The sequence below is a fragment of the Peromyscus californicus genome, unplaced genomic scaffold, assembly GCF_007827085.1.
Source record: "Peromyscus californicus insignis strain IS unplaced genomic scaffold, ASM782708v3 Scaffold_3__1_contigs__length_106647218, whole genome shotgun sequence".
Lineage (NCBI taxonomy): Eukaryota > Metazoa > Chordata > Mammalia > Rodentia > Cricetidae > Peromyscus > Peromyscus californicus.
Genome location: NW_026294551.1, coordinates 67,676,191 through 67,695,035, shown reverse-complemented (window position 1 = coordinate 67,695,035; position 18,845 = coordinate 67,676,191). Strand labels below are relative to the sequence as shown.

Here is an 18,845-nt window from a genome sequence, read left to right as displayed (position 1 = left end):
AGGCCAGAAGAGGGCACTGGGTCATTTGAAACTGGACTTACAGATGGATGAGAGCTGCTATGTGGGTAAAGGGAACTTAGCTTGGGTCCAAATCTCATGGTGCTAGATAAAGAGGAAACAGCAGCAGTCCAGGGGTGGGGGTGGGGGAGAAAGTCTGTCACCAAGTTACCTTCTTCTTTTCCCACCAGAGAAGTCTGTGATTTGGGGTGAGTCCCTTACCTTTCCTCCTCAGGGTCTCTCCTTTCTTCCTGTCTTATTGAATGGTCTTTTGTGTATAATAAAACACCAGATTCTGAGGGATAATGACTTTTCCATATGAACCCTTTGAATTGGATTAGATAAGCTGGTCTAAAGGAGTCCCATGTCAGTAAAGATGCTGGCTCTTCATCCGCAAAATGGGGTTTGTCATGGTACCTACTTCATGGGGTTGCTATTAAATCAAGAAGTTGTATACCCAGAGCACTTATCTTCTTAGGGTACTAAGAATTGAACCCAGGGCTTTGCATATGCTGAGTAGGTGCTCTACCACTGGGATACACCCATGTCTCCTCACCTGGAACATTTAGAAATTTCCCAGCATATGGTAGGCTATAAGCATGTGTTATTTGCTAATGCTACTAATTATAAGAATTCTTACTTAGAGGAATTCTTGTCCATAAGGCAAAGTTGTCATTCTAAAGTGAAATTCATGATGATGAGAACAAAATTATCCCATACCATTGCAATTTATCTGCACGTCACCAGCAGAAACCTCATTCGATGCCGGGGAATGCTGTCATGGGAATGAGACATGGAGTCCTAGGCTCTAGTCTGGTCTGGACACTAATCCATTGTGACTTTGGAGAAGGGTCTTTCCCTGCGGCCTCAGTTCTCCCTTGGAATGGGAGGCACTAGACTTGAGAGTTCTTTCCCTCTCCAGCTTAGTTCTCATTCCACTCCGCCGTCTCCCCCCTCCTTGACGGTTTTCTGAAATAGCCCTCCATATTGGGTAAGACTCTAGTTACCCGTTGAGAATGTGTCTTGGCTGTCACTTTCTTCTAAATTTTCCAGTAAGTCTAGTGTTAGGGGAAATGGCTGAGTTGGTAATGTGCTTGTTAATGCAGGCATGAGGAACAGAGATGGACTCTGGAACCTATATCAAAAAAGGCTGGGTGTTCTGGCAGGTGCTTGTCATCCTAGCCCTGGGGAAGTGGAGACATGGGGATCCCTAGGGCTCTCTAGCCAGCCAGCCTAGCCTGACTGGTGAGTCCAAGGCCGATGAGAGAGCCTGTCTCAGGGTCCCATAGACTCTGAGGAACTAAACTAAGATTGTCCTCTGGTCTCCACAGGCATGTGCACACATACCCTCCCCCTCAACTCGTATGTACACACATACACCAACACATAATAAACAAATTAAAAACCCAAGTCTACAGCATAAGTCTGGCCTTCCATCTTCCAATGGCCTTGTACTTCCAGCATCATGATTTCAATGGGGAAAACAACATCTTCTAGTTGCTCAGAAAATTCCCTGTAAACATATCACAAGGTCTCAGCCTTTAGGCTCATTTACTCCAGGGTGAAATGCAGTCAGCTCAGTCATCACCATTTTGTGCCTATCTTTCCCCTCTGCGGCTTAGGGTGTCTTTACCCTCGTAAGGTGTACTCCTGCCTTGATCACCTTTCTCTTGTTCTCTCTGACATTCTCTTCCTTCAAAAACATTTTGTTTTCACATTTAAAAGTACTTTGTATTATTGTGAAACATCCAAGCATTGCTGAACTATTTAATGCCAGAAATAAGAGTCTCCCACAGTCTCATTCTCAAGAGATAGTGACTATAAACAGTTTCGGGTCCACATCTCTGCACTCCCCCACTTCACATGAGAACACTTATCCACATTAAAAGATGAAAATTGTCTTCTACTGAATATACTTCTTTGATGCTTGAGTTTTCCTAACCCATTCAATCTCGTCATTTACCTTGGGTATTAAAAAGATGTTTTTATTACATTTCCTTTATTTGTTTATGTGTGTGCAGAGGTGTGTATGGAGGTCAGGGGACGACTTAGGAATCATTTTTCTCTTCCACCACGTGGGTCCTGGGGATCAGACTCATGCGGTCGGGCTTGGCAGCAAGCGTCTTTACTCACAGAGCCATCTCATTGGCCCCTATTTTGGATATTTTTTACTTTACTCCATGGAATGGGATCACTTTGTGCCTCTTTCTGGTCATGTGACATGGGTCTCCTGTCTGGCTTTGAGCCTCCTCATCTATAGGAAAATACGGTTTCCTCCCATCTGCTCATCTCCCCGTGTTATAGGTGCAATGAAAAGAGATGTATTGGTGAATGAGTAGGCACTTGGGGGCAAACCTTTGTGGATGGAGCTCTGGCCGAGTCTCCTGTTTTATTGGTTTTGTAATGCTACCAGACTCTGGAGTTATTGTATGTGTGTTATACACCCGTTCTTGCGTGTGCATGTGTGTACGTGCGTGTACACATGTGCTCACCAGAGCAGAATGTCTGGTATTTTCCTCAGTCACTTCTCCACATTATTTTTTTGATACGGGGTCTTCCACTAAACTTGGAGGTCATTAGATTGGCCTGAGTGGTTCGCCAGTGAGCTCTGGGGGTTCTCTTGTCTCTGCCTCCCCTGGGCCGCAGACTGTACCCAGCTTTTTATGTACATTGAAGGGATCAAAGGCAGGTCCTCACATTTGTGCAGCAAACACTTTACCGAGCGAGCCACAGACTCTGAAATTCTCATTTTCTCATTTGTCCCTTTAGCTTGTTATTTAAGACCTTCTAGAAGGAAAGTGTTCTAAGGCCAGGACTCTCCTGTTTGTTTCTCCGTGTAACTTAGAACAATGGCTGGCCTCCAGTGGGAACTGGTTTTTTTTTTTTTTTTTTTTGCGGAGTGAAGAATTGACCCACTTTCAGCTGAATAGAAGGCCACTGGGAGGGGATAGGCAGAGTGTGAGCTGGCTGAGCCTGGGTGACAGGGCCTAGAACTGTCCACCCTCGTCCTTGGGCTCAGGGTCACTCTTTCCCTTTTATCAGCCCCACTCTCTCTGTATCCATTGGTCCCTGTGAATTAGTCATTTCCCGTGGCCCAGTTTAATTATCCTGAGCCTCATGAAACGGTCTTCATTTTTAGACTGTCTCCTCGTCTCCAGACAGCCCGTCAGACTCCTCTGTGCTTTGCTCACTCTTGGCACCTGGCCTTCTTTAAATGGCTGTTGTGTGGCTTTCTTGCTTTGCATGATATCCAGGTGCTAGAGGTAGGACCTACACTCTGTTGGCCACCTCATTCAACAGAAATGGTGATCTGTCAGGGAGGGATTACTATTTCCATGTCACAGAAGAGGACAGTGGTGGCTTCAGAATCCTTGGAACAATCTTGCCCTAAGTCTCACAGCTAACACATGGCATTACCAGGATTCCAGACAAATGAATCTCCAACCCTGGGGTCTCCTGCTGGCCAGCTTAAATGAAGCCTTATGCATGGCAGCTGGAAGGGCCATCATCTTATGTAGTCTCATCTCATCTTAGACATGGAAAACCCGAGACTCAGTTACGACCCCTGTGAAGCAGAGGACTGGGGAGATAGGTGGCTGAGCAGGCAGAGTGCTTGCCTCACAAGCACGAAGATCTGAGTTTCATCCCCAGAACCCACGTTAAGAAAAAGCTGGGTGTGGTGGCCTGCGCTTATAATCCTAGCACTGAGGAGGTGGAGACAGGAGGATCCCTGAGACTCATTGGCCAGCTAGTCTAGTCTACTTGGGGAGTTCCTAACCCATGAGAGACCCTGTCTCAAAAAGAGGATGGATGGTACCTGGGAAACCTCAGAGGCTGTAATTGGGCTTCTATAATACATGTACACACACACACACACACACACACACACACACACACACACACACACACACACAAAGAGCAGAGCTTGCTAGTGGAGGAAGACCTGGCTAGCTCTGAACTCCAGACCAGCCAACCTGAGACGGTGGATCCAACCCATCTTTTGCTTGCTTTGTTACTATCTTTCTTTATGTGTCAAAGCCAACAAACCCACTTAAGCCCCCCTCTCCAGACATGATGTGACCCTAGAGACTTTTTTTTAAACTAGTAGCTATTTTGGGTTGCAAAGAGGAAGCCATCTCCAATGAAGTCCATACCTTCTTCACAAATAAAACCATTTCTGATGAGATCACATGCCTTCAGGGTACTATGGCCATTGAGAAAACCACCTTAGAAAGTTTGTCCTATTCCATGGAAGGGACTTTGCTGCAGGCCTGGGGGCATGCTGGGAAGCAACCTTATCTTATCTGCAATGGCTCACAAGTTTGGGGAGGCCCAGAGCTCAGACATGCTAGGCTAAGGCTGAATGACTTCCCGCCTCTGTGTCAGAGCCAGGACTGGGCCACCACTTTCAAGTCATGCTCTCCCTGTGACTCATTTATTGGAGCAGAAAGGGGTCATGGTGAGACACAGCAGTGCTTCAGGGCTGGTTGGGTGGAACCCACCGGGTCCTGGACTTCTGCAGAGCCAGTGACAGGAGGCTGTGAACAGACACAGAAGGACAGAGCAACAAACACTGTGTGCAATGTACCTGAAGCCACAAGGATGGTGCAGCTCGAGAAGGGCACGAGGGACAAGTGAAAACCTTGGGAAGTACCAAGAGAGACAGTGTGGCTTTTGAGGGGTGTGTAGTCCAGTGTGGAAGCTAGAAGAGCTCTGTATGCAGATAAGCCACTTTGCTCGAACTGAGGGCCGAGGGTAATGCCTCCATTTCCAAAGACTTTAAAAAAAGTTTTATTTTTACTTTTTGGCTTGTATTATTTTTCATTAAGTGTATTTGTCAATGGGTGTTGGGGTGCCCACACAGGCCAAAGTGTCAGATCCCCCTGGAACAGGAGTTACAGGTGGTTATGAAACACTTGATGTGGGTGCTGGGACTTGAACTCAGGTCCTTTGGAAGAGCGGTGTGTGATTTTCCAACAGGTTAAGCCATCTCCCCAGCCTGTTTTTCAGGAACATTTGAAAGGAGAATTCAGGCTCAGTTGGTGGTAGGGACAGTGGTTACCCAGGGGATGCCCTTGAAAAAAGTGAAGCTAGAGACGGATCTTTAGGGGTATGGGTAGGATCTCAGCCATGAAGAGGGAATTACTGCCTGTTAAGGGTTTGTGTTCTCCCACATGAAAGACTTTAAAGTGTTTAGAATGGACCCCAGTCACTATTTCTAGCTTTTAAAATCGTTTTTGAGATAGTGTCTCACATAGCTCAGTCTGGCCTGGAACTCATCATGTACCCCAGGCTGACCTGAACTCCTGATCTTTCTGCCTCTACTTGCCTGAGTGCTGGGATGGCAAGCTTGGGCTACAAGGCCAAGTTTGTGTCGTGCTGGGATGAAACTGGGAGCTTTGTGATGGCAGGCAGACACTTGACCAACCGAGTTACATCTCCCAGCTCTCTAAAGACAGGAATCTTGAGATGGAGAAAGGCTGAACAGCTGCCAAGATCCTTCAACAAGGAAAGCAGGATCCAAACCGCTGCACCCCAGTGCAGGGCTAGCTGTTTTGAGCGCCTCTTAGGGGTGTGCCATTACCAGCTTTATGGACGGGGCTGGGGGCCACTGAGAGTCCAGAGCAGGGACTTAAGGACACCTTTGGCTTAGGATTTGGTTTGTGTGATGTAAAGGAGATAGAAATAGAGGTGGGGGCTTAATGGGGGCAAGCTGGGAGATTTAAGTGTCAGATAAAGACATGGTGTGCTCAAGAGAAAGTCAGCACAGCTCCTGGAACCATGCTGGTCCTGCACATCAGGACCACAAGACTGTGGGCTTGAGACTAACTCCATCACTGTATGGCACAAATCGCATCCCCATAGCAGAAAAAGGGTTTCTGGAGGCAGACCACTTGCATCTCTGTCTAGGATTGCCTGGTCCAGATTAGGTGGTTTTAGGAAGACTCTTTAAGCTCATCCATACAATGGGATAAGTAACAGATTTTGCTTAACATATAGCTCTGAGGAGCCCACAGGCTTACTCATATTCATCATTGAGAATAAAGCCAGGTACAAATGCATCAACATTTTGGTGACTGTTGTGGTATAAAATTCATTGACAGGATGGGTCTCAAACTGCTAAATGACTCATTCTGGGGAATAAGATTCCTGTGTGTTTGGGTCCTCAACGTTTCTTCTTTAGTTGCTTCACTCAAACCAATTACAAAGTTTCTAATGTAAAAAGATAAAGGGAATGAAAGGAACCCAGCAGCAGGTCTGTCTCAAAAGTTGATTGCTGGGGACTTAGCGTGTATTGATTCTTTTTCCTCCCCTGGCTCTGGCCTGCTAGAGGCATATGGGCGCACGTCTCTGTGTCACATGCTAGGGACAAGTGGCAGAGCCAGGGTGACTCAGAAGGGTCACCTGTGGCACCTGGTCACTCAGCCTCCTGGTCCAGAGAGGTTCTGAGGAGACTTTCCTCTCTGTTTTCTGACAGCCCTATGGGAGCATGAGGTGAGGTGAGGTGGCCGGCACCTGAGGCAGAACTCTCCAAACTATTATTCAGAAGGAGAGGGTACTTGGTCCCCCATGTTGGGGTTAGACTGTTGCTGCACTGTTAGATGGTCTGGGTACAGGGGACCAATAGTTCTTAATATTCTGTTCTTGGGCCAGAGTATGCGCTGCCCTGTTTGGCCTCTCAATCAGGAACGTGCTCCCACCATCTAGATAGCTCTTCCACTCAGGTGATCTGGGGCACACAAGAAAAGGTGTAGTGGGGGGAAGCATCCACACTCTTAGGAAGGACTTAGCCCTTCATGTGGGGCTGGAGGGTAGCCAGCTCCTCCCTGTGGAAGGGATGGAGTTTGGAAACTTGTGTGTGTGTGTGTGTGTGTGTGTGTGTGTGTGTGTGTGTGTGTGTGTGTGTGTGTGACGGAAACTGTTACTATTTACATCTGCCTGCAAGGAACTGGCTCTTGATTCTTTTGAGAGACAAACTTGCCTCCCTCATCTTCCTCATCTGCCTCAGTGTCTCCTGGTGAGTGTGGAAGGATCAAAGATATGGAATAATTCGGAGGGCTTCCTTCCCTGCCTCTCCTCTCCTCCCCTCTCTTCCCCTCCCCTCCTTTTCCCTCCCCTCTTCTTTTATACCTTAGGCTGGCCTGGAACTCACTATACAGTCCAGATTGGACTACATATTTCACGGTAATGCTCCTGCCTCAGCTTTCCAAATGCTGGGGTTACAGGCATCCTCTCTTGTGGTCCCTGGTAGAGAGGTAAGGCTACTAGCGTGAGAACCACAGCATCTTCCCAGGGATATATATGGCTTGGAGAGATTAAAAAGTCACCGTGGTGATTTATAAGCAAGGAACTCTGGCTTCTCCCTAGCATTGCAATGTCTAAAGAAGGGAATGTGTGCATAGATCATATGATTAAAATGATTAAGAGGGGCCGGTGAGACGGCTGAGGTGGTGGAAGTGTTTACCACCAACCCGACAACTTGCGTCTGACCCATGAGACCCACATGGTGAACGGAGAGAACAGATTCTTGCATGTTGTCCTATGACCTCTACACCCTGTGCTGTGGCATATGTGTAGTGGGTAGCCATTCCAACCTTGATCTGGAAGTTCCAGCCCCCATTGAGGCTTCAGTAACTGTCACGCCTACAAGGCGGGGCCAAGAGAGGACCCTGAAGACCCGAGATCGGGATGCGCGGGCTCTCTTGGTTTCTGGACCCTGGACACTAGAGGTAGACCAAGCAGAGTTCTCCAGAGAACACCACCGGACTGCGACACACCTTTCCCAGACCCTGTAGCCTATCCCTTTATTTGTAAGTTACGCCACTAAATAAACCTCCCTTTTAACTACGTGGAGTGGCCTTAATAATTTCACCAATACATATGCACATTTGCATACACATGTGTGCACACAAAATAAAAAGTATAATTATTTTAAAAGCAATTAAGAGAAAGGGAAGGAATGCCTACCTGCTAAGAAGAATAAATAGTACGGTTCTGTTAACTCCAGGGTCTGATGGGAAATTGCCAGTTCTCTTCTCCTAAGATTGCCCTCACCCCAGCCTCATTGTGTAGACCACGTTTGGTTTTGAACTCATGTCCCTTCTTTTTCAGCCTCCTCAGTGCTGGGATTACAGGCATACATCACAGCACCCGGCTTTCACAGAAAGGGAGGACTACCAGCTTGATACCGTCCCGGAGACGTGAACCAGTGTGGTGACTTAGCAGCCAGGGTTTGAACCTCGGCTTTACCTATGATTATCAGTCAGGTTTCTTGCATCACCCAAAGGCCCATGATGGTTCTCCTCTAAACCTCGGTTCTCTCAGCTCTAGAATGGGCTAGGTACCATTGTCCTAAGTATTTTTAAGGCGATTGGATGATCAGGCGGCTTACTCTGCAAACTGAAGTGCTACTGCAGAAGCAGGGTGGCTTGCTGCAGTCCTCTGGAGCTGGGGAGGGTTGCAGAATGGAGCGTGCAGCAATAAACACACACTCTCAAAAGCCAGAAGAACAGAGCAGTGGCTCTCATGGGTATGAGGTAGCAACAGACTCCCTGGAAAGGTGGGCAAGTCAAAAGTGTGTAGAAGGAAGGACATGGTCCTGAGGTCAGAACAATGATGGACTGATGCAGAGTCTTCCGAAACTCTGGGAGTCCCAAGCAAGCATCTAGGTAATGCCGGTTTGAGAGTATCAGGTGCTCAGGAAGATGGGTGAGTGAGATTTTAAAGAAACCCTATTCTCTGGAGTCCCTTCTGACATCAGATCCACTCCTCCCTCAGTCCCTACAGATGCTCATTGCTGTGCCTTAGGCCTCTGGGGCCAGGATAGCATTCCCATCCCTGGATGCCTCTCTCTGTCTGCATCCTCTCACAGTGCAGGTCTGGTGTGTGAGTGAGAGCTGATGGTGCACCAGGACTCAGGGACTGCATCCCCATCTCAGGGTGGGGCTGGCTGCCCAGGGGAGGAGCTATCTTTTGGTGCTTATGTTCAGGAGAGGGAGCCAGAACTGGCAAGGAATGAAGGGGGACATAGAGGCATCATCAGGGTACACAGGCTTTGCAGACAACACATGGTGAATAAGTTTGGGGAATGATGCATGACTGATGCTTTGGGGAAGCCCTGTCCTCCTGTAAGCAACTTGCTTATATTTTCTTTTTTATCTGCAAAGTGAAAGAGCTTCTCCACACATGGCCATAGTTGGGATGACCCAGGGCCTTGATGTTCCCCACTTCCTATCCATGTAAGTCTCTGTGTCGTGAGAGGGCTGGCAGAAAGACTGACTCTCATGCCCCAGATCTCAGAAACTGAATCTCCACAAGACCCTTGGCACTTGCTATGCGCCTGAAGTTTGAAAAACTTCAACTTAACAGCCTTTTCGAGCATTTCAGTCTCTGGTCCCATCCCAGGAGAGCCTGGTTCTGTAGTCTGGTCTGAGTATCTGTATTTTACCATTAAAACGTTGCTACTTTGTGGCACTAAGGACTCCACCCAGCATCTCATCCTCGGTAGGTGCTCTACCACTGAGCCACTTTCCACGCCTGACTATTTAATTTTTTTTTTTTTCGAGACAGGGTTTCTCTGTGTAGCTTTTGCACCTTTCCTGGAACTTGCTTAGGAGACCAGGCTGGCCTCGAACTCACAAAGATCCGCCTGCCTCTGCCTCCTGAGTGCTGGGATTAAAGGCATGTGCCACCACCGCCCGGCCGACTATTTAATTTTTAAAACTATCTTTAATTATGTTTGATTGACATATGCAAAGCCGTACATACGTATACAGCAGTGTGTACTTGTGAGGCTATCTCCACCATCAATCCCCCATGTCTCTCCATCACCTGCAGCATTGACTGGTGCCTCTTCACATGCTATGGTTCAGTAATAAGACACTGTATATAAGTTTGAACCGCTCACATTCTTGGGATCCCTCTCCTTGGCAAGCCCCTCTCAACTAGATTTGACAGGTTAGATTCTAGATCTGCTCAGAGCTCAGGCTACTTCAGACTCCTTGACTTGGAGGGACAGTGTGACCTCCCTGGAGTGAATGGGTGGGAGGTCTGAGGATGCGGCTCCTGAGGATGGAATTGGGCTGGGGTGTCCTGTGGGCATCTGCTGCCCACTTCATGGCTGGGATTCTCAATTGTCAGCAGCATCCCGTTAAGACGGTAAACTCATCTAGTAATAGATCCTATGAAAGGCTGAGAGTGGTAATCTAATTGTACTGAATTAGCTTCAGACAATATCAACTTCAGAAAGTCACAAAGGGACCTTTAAACACGATTTCAAAAGCTTTGGTGCCCTGGGCTCCCCTTTTAAGGGATCACATTCCAAAGCCTGGGCTCAGTGTGGCTAAACCCCCTCTCCTAGCATCCAGCCACTGTTCCCTTCTAACTGCTGTCTCAATAAGTTGCTGGCACCCCGTTGTGTCTTTGGTTGTGTGTTAGGCTTAACAGGGAATGGGTTTGTGGGAGACAGCTGGAGTTCAGGGCAGAGAGGCCTTAAGTGCCAGGAACAGCAACTGTGACTGTGGCTTTATTTGCGGACTGGTAAATTTTCTGCTAGGTCCTTCTGGTGCATTCTGAAGCCCTTTTCCTTCCTTAAATGCAGGGTTTTTTTTTTATATAACTGAGGTGGCTTCCTTTTAATAATCTTTTGCTACATTGTGTGGGTAGGTTCACTGCCCATTTTAGTTATTATCCGATCTACTTTGAAGAATGAGAAAAATACCACTGAGTATGTGCTCTTGGCTTGATTTAAAGCCCACAAATTTCAGGTGGCAATTTAGGAGTCAGGACAAAAGGTGGGGGGTGTAAGAATTGTCAATGTTATCTCTGATCTGCGTTCCATTTATTCTTTTGCAGGAAATCACCCACAAACTCTCATAATCTATAGAAGAAGTGGGAAATTCTATATCACCCTGGCAGGTAGATTTGTATTTCCTGCTTACACCCTTCTTCTGACCGTCATGACCACTGTGGCAGCCCCTGCACCACTCAGTAAAGATTCCAGAAAGTTCCTAGTTCCCTTGAGCTAGAATTTCTGTGTGCATTAAAGTAAATCTATTCTTTTGCAGTCACAGAGGTTAAATCAAATCTAGTGTTTCCCAATGTGGAAGCCGTGGGTACGTCAGAGGTACGGGCAGTCTTAAGGAGGTCTTGGAATCTACTTAAAATGCTTCAAAGACTAGCCAGTGTGTGTTTACCTCTGCCCACACCATATGGGCTGACTAGGCAGCACCACAGGTCCTTACCACATTTCATCTTAAATAAATTCAGCCAGGGGCATTGCTTGTGCTGTGGTGGTTGGGGCTTCTGATAGTTGTGTGTTCTTCTGACTAATGACAATGGGTAGATAAGGCAAGGATGAACAGCTGAAAAATAGGCTTTATGTGTGCACGTGGGTGGCGGGAAAATGTTCAATAGAGTTGTTGACAGAAAGTAGAAAACCTTTGATTTCTCAGATGGTTTTCAGGTGAAGACAGTGGTGGAACAGCATCCCCTCTCACCTCTCTGAACAGTCCTTGGGGTGGAAAGGGAAGACGGTTATCATCTCTGTCAGTCATCAGGTCCATCTTAGGGGAACTGTTCAAAGAGGGGAGTAGCTGGGTGAGGTCCTCATTTTTTTTTCTGACTTCTGAGTCTGGGAGTAACTGGGAACAGCTGTTATTATTATTTTGGTAATAGCTGAGACACACTGCAATCACTTTAACCCAATCTGAACTGTTATGGGGAAGAATGGGAAAAGGTCGGCACCAACAGGAACAGCTAAAAATAATTTTCGAGAGTGTGATTGGTGGAGTCCTTTCATTTTACAGGTAGGCAAAGTGAGACCCAGAAGGGTCACAGACTCTTCTCAAGGTCATACTACTACAGTTAAATTCCAGATCCCAGGTCTGCTGCACACTAAACAACCTGCAGTAGAGCCTCGAGATGGGCAGACAGGAGACAGTACCATCCATCTTAAAAATCATTTTGGCTTCTGCTAGCTGATGAAGGAAATAAAGTTAATGACACCCACATCAGTGTGATGCTGTCGTAGGCTCTGTATACAGGCTGCCCGGAGGCGAACACTGCAGACCCTCTAATGCAGGAGAAAAAGGTTTCTTCAGGAATGGCATGTATCCCTGCAGAGTGCCCAGTTTTGAACTGGACACACAATCACGTAGTTAGCTAACACCTGGTGAAGGGATGAAGGCAGGGAAGCCACTGGGGCCGGCTCATCCAGAGCCTTTGTGCAAACGGGGTCCTGTCTTTGCAAAATGAGTTGCTCAGAGACTGAAGGGAACTCACAAGGGTTGGGTTTAGCCATCTGAGTAGAAAATTAGAATAGCCATACGGAAGGAGCCTTGTTATGGCTGTGCCGCAGGAGGAGAGCTGAGTTGACTCTGGAAGTCAGAACCCGTGGCCCATAGCTGTTCTGCTTCCACTGCACCGCATAGCTGCGGCCTTTCATAAGGCCATCTCACAGATAAATTCCCCATGTGTCCTCGGTAGGTCATTCCCAGTTTTGCAAATATGCAGATGTTACGTGTGGATTTATAATTCCATTTATTGGCTTTGGGTCCCTGTCCAAACTGCTCCTTGGGAATGAAAACATGAAATTTCTTTTCTATCTTTCCTAAGCCTCCAGAGGGCAGGCAGGCTGATTGACATTTTGGTTGGCTCCAAGGCAGACTTGCCCTATGGGCTTAGTTCTTTAGGAAAAAAGTCCTTGGGCCATTTCAGAAACTTCTAGATGCGTTCCGCAGTGCCCCCAAATACAGTGGGCAGGACTCAGGCAGAACATAGCTGTTATCGGGGAGAAAGACCAAGGTGGTTGTCTGTCCTTCCTGGTAAGCTTGGGAACCTTCCCAAGAGGGTCTGTCTCAGGAAAACACTCATTTGTGATAGAGATATTAAACAATGTCTTTTCCATGGTCTTTCTTGTCCTAGAATTGATGCAAACATCTGCATTTCAAAGTTTTGATCAGCTTTCTTAGCAAGTGACTGACACACAGAGTCTAAAATCTCAGCACAAGGTGTCATCTCCTGGGATGGGAAATGGAAAAGGTACACACGGAAAGGTGGTGATCTTGTGGGAAAACCACTCGGTTCATGTCCCTCTGTGTTCGATCCCTGCTGAAGCACAAGCGAGATCCCTTTCTGTCTCAGCGGGACGTGCTGTGTATTCTCCCAGGGGTTATGTCCCCAGGCAGATTCGACTTTTTCATGATGACAATTAGTGCATCAGAGAAGCTGATTAAAAATTTGGGTTATTTTTATTGTCATTCACAACTTGGGCAATTCTGTCCCTTCTCACTGTACCCTGGGTTAGTTTGCAGTGTTTGGAGACGTTTTTGTTTGTCATGACCAGGGAGAAAAGATGCGACTGGCACCAGACAGGCTGCTACAATGCACAGGGCAGACGTCATGACAAAGAATTACAAAGGTCAAAATGTCAATAGTGCAGAGGCCGAGAGGCATCATTATAGATCATGTCTGTCTGAGTTATTAAGAAGGCAAGGAACTGTTGGGGTCATACTAGTCCCATCCTTGCTATAAGCCTTTGCCAAGACTCTGGGGGGATCAAAGCCATGTCCCTTTGGTTTAAAGTTGGGTTGAATGGAATGCATTTCCAGCGTTAAATAAATAAAGAAAAATTGAATATTAGTTTTAGCCCAAGTGGATATAAGGCCCCAACCTCCAAGTGACACACAATTTGTGTTATTGGATTGCAGGGTGTCATGTATGAAACTTAAGAACGCCAGGCTGTTTACCACGAGAGCAGGAACTTCAGTCACATTGCTTTCACGCATTTGTGGGGACATGGCTGATGAACACTGCAGTGTTGCTGGTCTCCTAGGACCCCAGTCTGCCTTGCCAATGCCTCCATTCACTCCCCGCAGTGGTAGTCTGTGAGGCTCCAGCACTGCTCACTTCAGTTTTTGTTTGTTTTGCTGTCGATGTCACTGTTTCTCTGGTTGCGCACAGATGCGATGCAGCAGCACCTTGGGTAATGCCCTGGTGCCCCCCCCCAAGATTTTCAATAATTTCAAACAGGTGAGCCACAGGCCTTACTCAACCTAAGAAGGGCCTGGGCCCTGGGAATATACACTGGCTCATCCAACCCTCAGCCTGTCCCTTGGTGAGAAGGGCTGGTTACTCCCCTATAACCTGTAAGGGAGCTGCTGGCCTCTGTTTACCCTACGTTCTAAGGCTGTTGTATGTCTTACCTAAAACTTGAAAGATGAAAGTATCAGAGATGCAAATACCATTTGAGCAAGGACATCTTGCTTGGTTAACCCTCTCGTGATCCCCTTTGCTTCATTTATCTGGAAAACTGCAGAGGGGTGAACATTAACTCCTAAAACGAAGCAACCATTCTCCTGCTTTGATAGTGCCGCAGCACCAGCATAAGCTGGATCTCTCTAGTCATGCCTCTTGCTTCCTCACAAACACATCGAGTTCTCGATCATGTCTATTGCTGTTTATGTGTGCCTTCACCCATAGAGGGGAAGGGAGACACAATGAGACTCTCTGACGAGCCACCACCAGTTCACTTGAGGAATTAACACAGCGGAGTCTCACCCTTATCTAAGCGATTACAATGCAGACCTTTTAGACCGATTCCCCTTTTTAATGAAAGCTTATGTCTGGGAGAGGCAAAATCAAGGGTTGCATCAAGAAAAAAAAGAATGGGGGTGGGCAGAGTGATAAGACACTTCTTGCCTCCCCCCATGAAGTAGGTAAATCTCACAAGGCTCTGGGATGTTGGACTTAAGAAAATACTTGACTATTTACATTCTAAGCTGTGACTGGGGCAGTGGCATGCTAAAGAAGTATTTTAAGAGGGTATTAAAAGCTTTAGCAGTGGGTAACCCTGGGAAGGGAGGGGTTCTCTTGTCTTCATCATCTTGAGAGAAAAAACACAAAGAGAGACTCAAATTCAGAAACTGTCACTTGGGAGAGGAGGCCTCATCCATATCACCAGCCAGTGGATTAGTCAAACCAACAACTCTTGGCAGTGTAATAAAATCACGATTATGTGCTGTTTTATGATCAGAGAGGATCTTATTTGGTGGTCATATAGTTTTTTAGAACAACCGGATTGGTTTTTTTTTCCCTCAAATGCCTATTAACTCACTACAGTGGTAAAACACGAGAAGCAGACACGCTAGGATGAGGAAGATTAACGATCTCTGCAGAGCCGGGAAGAATATTTTTCAATTCATATAGATGGAATTTATCATCACCACCTCTGAAGATGGCGTGATTTGCCCACTTACAAAAGGCCTATCTGTTTCAATACTTCCTAAAGACATGATTTTTCACTTTTCACTTGGACTAACACAAGAATGCTCAGCCTGTACGCAGAGAATTAGGAGTCAATGGATGGGTGTGGGGAGCCCAGCTATGGCGGCAGGGATAGGCATTCATTCATAAATAAGAACTGCCCTTTAGAGCAGGGGAGGGTCGGCTGTAACAGAGTTCAGAAAGAAGTGTGTCTCAGGGAGGGATGGAGTCAAAGTTTTGAAAGGAAAATGTTTCTCAGTGTCTATGCGTAAATAGGCCTGATCTGCACTCAAGTTAGGGCTTTGCAAGCTGAGGTCATAACTGCGTTATCCCCTAGCTTCAAACCACAGGAACCTTGACACCCCCCCCTCCAGAAAAACAACAAAAAGGGAGACAGAATGCTCTGTTTTGTGTCCAGCCAGTCCAACTGCAACCTTCCGCGTCACCGCTAGTTGTCACTTCGCTCCCAGACGGGAGACCCGGGGTTTCCAGCACTGCGGTTTGAGAGAATGCGGTCCCAATTAAACTAAAAAACTCATAAAGCTTCTCCTTAAGTCCTCAGCTGAATGAAGGGTAACGAGCAGAGGGGCCAGGGAGCCAGTATCGGGGGGGAGTGTAGCAGTCAGATAGACAAACCGCAGGAAACAGGCAAACCGCTGCCGCCAGAGCAGCCACTGTCTGGGACCTACACGCACCAGCCAGACACCCTGCGGGTGGAGGGGGGGGGGGGGAGGAGGGGAACAGAAAGGCCTTCAGCACACAGCACCCCCTCCCCAACTGATGAGGCCGCGACAGAGTCAGCCTCTTTACTTCACCTGAACCGCATTTGCACATAAGGATAGTAGTGGTCAGTATAGAAAATCGCGTACCTGAAGAATACAATGGTCTCCCAAAGGTAGAATCGCAGAGTGTTGAAGCTGTACATTTTCCAGATTCTTGTGCTGTAAAGTCCACGAGTTATGGGGGTGCAAAATATTTCCGATGGGCACCTATGAAACCAGAGAGCGCCAATGGGGAAAAATAATCCAGATGTTCAAGGGAGCTGGGAAGTAGAGGGACGAGGTGGCAGAGCCGGGGAGAATTGCAGCCAGGCGCAGCTTGGGTACCGCGGACAGCGGCGGCCGTGCAGGTTCAGCACCACGGAGAGCGTCCAGCCCGGCTGCGGGCGGGAAGAGCGCTGCTGGTGCTCAACTCGCTGAAGGCTCCCTGCGGCGCTGGGAGGCACTCTTGGGGGTGGGTATATTTTCTTCTTTTCTTTTCTTTCTTTATTTTTCTCTTTTTAACCCTTATTTTTATGTCGAGATGGCCAGCTTCATGCAAACAAGAAATCCGTGGGGATCAGAGCCCTGGCCTCGGACCTTTAGACCCGGCTGGCATCTTCTTTCTGGCCCTGGGCTGGCCCGAGGGGTTTTAGGTTTTTTTTTTGTTTTTTTCTTTTGTGTGTGTGTGTGTGTGTGTGTGTGTGTGTGTGTGTGTGTGTGTGTGTGTGTGTGTGTGTGTGTGTGTGTGTGTGTGTGTGTGTGTAGGTGGTGGTGGTGGTGGTGGAGCAGGTGACGGTGCTGGCTTCAGTTAGATGTCGGAGAGTGTGCCAGGCTGGCGCAACACAACCGAGTCCCTGAATCTCGTTCCCCTGCCTCCGTTCCAGTCTGCTGTCGCCTTGCAGTCCGTGTTTGCTGGTGCCCTCCGAATAAGTTGGAATTGCTGCAGGAACGGTGTCCCATTGCTTGGGGCTGCAGGCGCAATAGAGCCCACCACAACTTTCAGGGGCTGCTGGGGTCCATGGCTTCCCAGCAGGGCTCGGGAGCTCAACCTTTCAGAGGCAAGTCGGGTTTCTGAGCTCACCCATCTTCTGGCCAGACTCCCTCAGATCTTCAGACTGACTTTCTTACTGCATTAATTTAACAAACTGGCGGCGTAGAGGAATGGGGCGGGGGGAAGGGCCGACAGGAGGGGGTGGAGAGAGGAAAATGGGGGGAAAAACTCCTTAGAAGCTTCAAACCCTCCCACTCGAGGTGTTCATTGGCCCGCGGCTGCAAAAACCATATCTTCTCTCCAGGTTCGGCCAATTGTGTGTTAGGCTCTGGGCTGAGTTTAACCCTTGAAGTGCTGGCAGAGACCAGCTTCCTGCACTTCCCAGGCCCCAGCGTCTTTGCAGGTCTTCTGTCGCTCCAGGGAGTTCATGGAATTCATCTTTTGAAGTCTTTAACATCTTAACCTTGATTTTTTTTTTTTTAAAAGAAAATAGCTGTATGTAAGTGAAACACCATGAGCCCCAGTCCAGATGTGCTTAGGGGACTCAGTTTATCATTTTAAAAGGGTTACTTGGAACCAGATCCCTCAAGTTCTTTAGAGTGCTGAAGCTATAATAGTTGGGCCCACAAGACTTAGAAAAAAGTCTGAAAGACAGAGTAAGTTTCCTTCCAGGGTCACTGTGGTAGGGAGTTCAGGAAAAAAGCCAACTTAGTTTCTAGGGTCAAAGATGAGTGATCTGCCTGGTCCTTTTGAGAGAAACAGAAGACACACTCCTCCATCTGAACAGAGGAAGTTTGAATCCCATCATACAGGCTGGGGATTCTGGCCTCCAATGGCAACGCCAAGGAGTGCCTGTATGGATCTCGGTCCTGTGATGCTCAGTCCTCCCCTTTTCTTTCACCCGCCTTCCTCTGTTTCTCTACCTTATCTGACTTTCAGAAATGAGATATACATTTCACTGTTGAGCCCATCTGGGGAGGTAGAGTTAATCAGATTTTCTCCCAGCCAGGGGACTTTAGTGGATTAATAGCCTCTGCAGGATTTTCTGGCCCGCTGGAACTGGCTGGGACTCTGGGGGCTCTCCCTTTCAAAGCTGCTAAGAGGGGACAAGCCTTTCATTCACCAAGCATATTCAGGAATTCTTTTCTTGGGGCAATAATTCCTCACATCTCTATTCTCTGCAAGTTCAGGTCTTTTCCCAAGTGAAGCTTCCTTTCCCAGCTCAGGAGCAGGCCAGTGGAATCCCCTCTCTCCTGTACTGCAGAAGCATGTCCCAGAGGGACTCTTTCATGGCTTCCCCATGCCAGGGTTCCCAAAACGTTTTCAGTAGTGACTGAAAAGGAGATTTGCTATCCACAGTGGGTGCTCAGGAATCTGATACAAATGTCTGTGTAGATGTACCATATTGAATATATGCATGTAAATATGTAGCATATGTAATCAAAAGCTGACCATTAGCATGCCAGGAGACACCCCATATGGCCTCACTGCTCTCTAGTCACACCTTAAGGTAATATCATCGTCTTTGTGTGCATATGTGTGTGTGCTCTTGAAAGTAAACTTATTCTCTCTCTCTCTCTCTCTCTCTCTCTCTCTCTCTCTCTCTCTCTCTCTCTCCAGGCAGTTTCATTATGTTGCCCTGATTGACACAGAAGTGAAACTAGATATGTAGACCAGGATGGCCTCAAACTCATAGAGATCTATCTGTTTCTGCCTCCTGAGTACTGGGACCAAAAACATGCACTTCCATGCCTGGATTAATAAGTGTGTGTCCTCCCATGTGTATCATTTTTGGTTTATAGTCTGCATTGATCCTGAAGTGAACCTGAAGT

At 47.5% G+C, this 18,845-nt stretch overlaps 1 protein-coding gene across 2 annotated transcripts in view; it reads right to left on the bottom strand.

The window, feature by feature from the left end:
* Glra1 (glycine receptor alpha 1) overlaps window positions 1-17,203 on the bottom strand; it is an 89,020-nt gene extending 71,817 nt beyond the window's left edge. For both annotated transcript variants that reach the window (XM_052757643.1, XM_052757644.1), the window contains exon 1: window positions 16,131-17,203. In XM_052757643.1, the coding sequence (XP_052613603.1) occupies window positions 16,131-16,186 (56 nt within the window). In that variant the 5' untranslated portion in view covers window positions 16,187-17,203. The remainder of the gene's footprint in view (window positions 1-16,130) is intronic.
* Window positions 17,204-18,845: the final 1,642 nt, after the last annotated feature.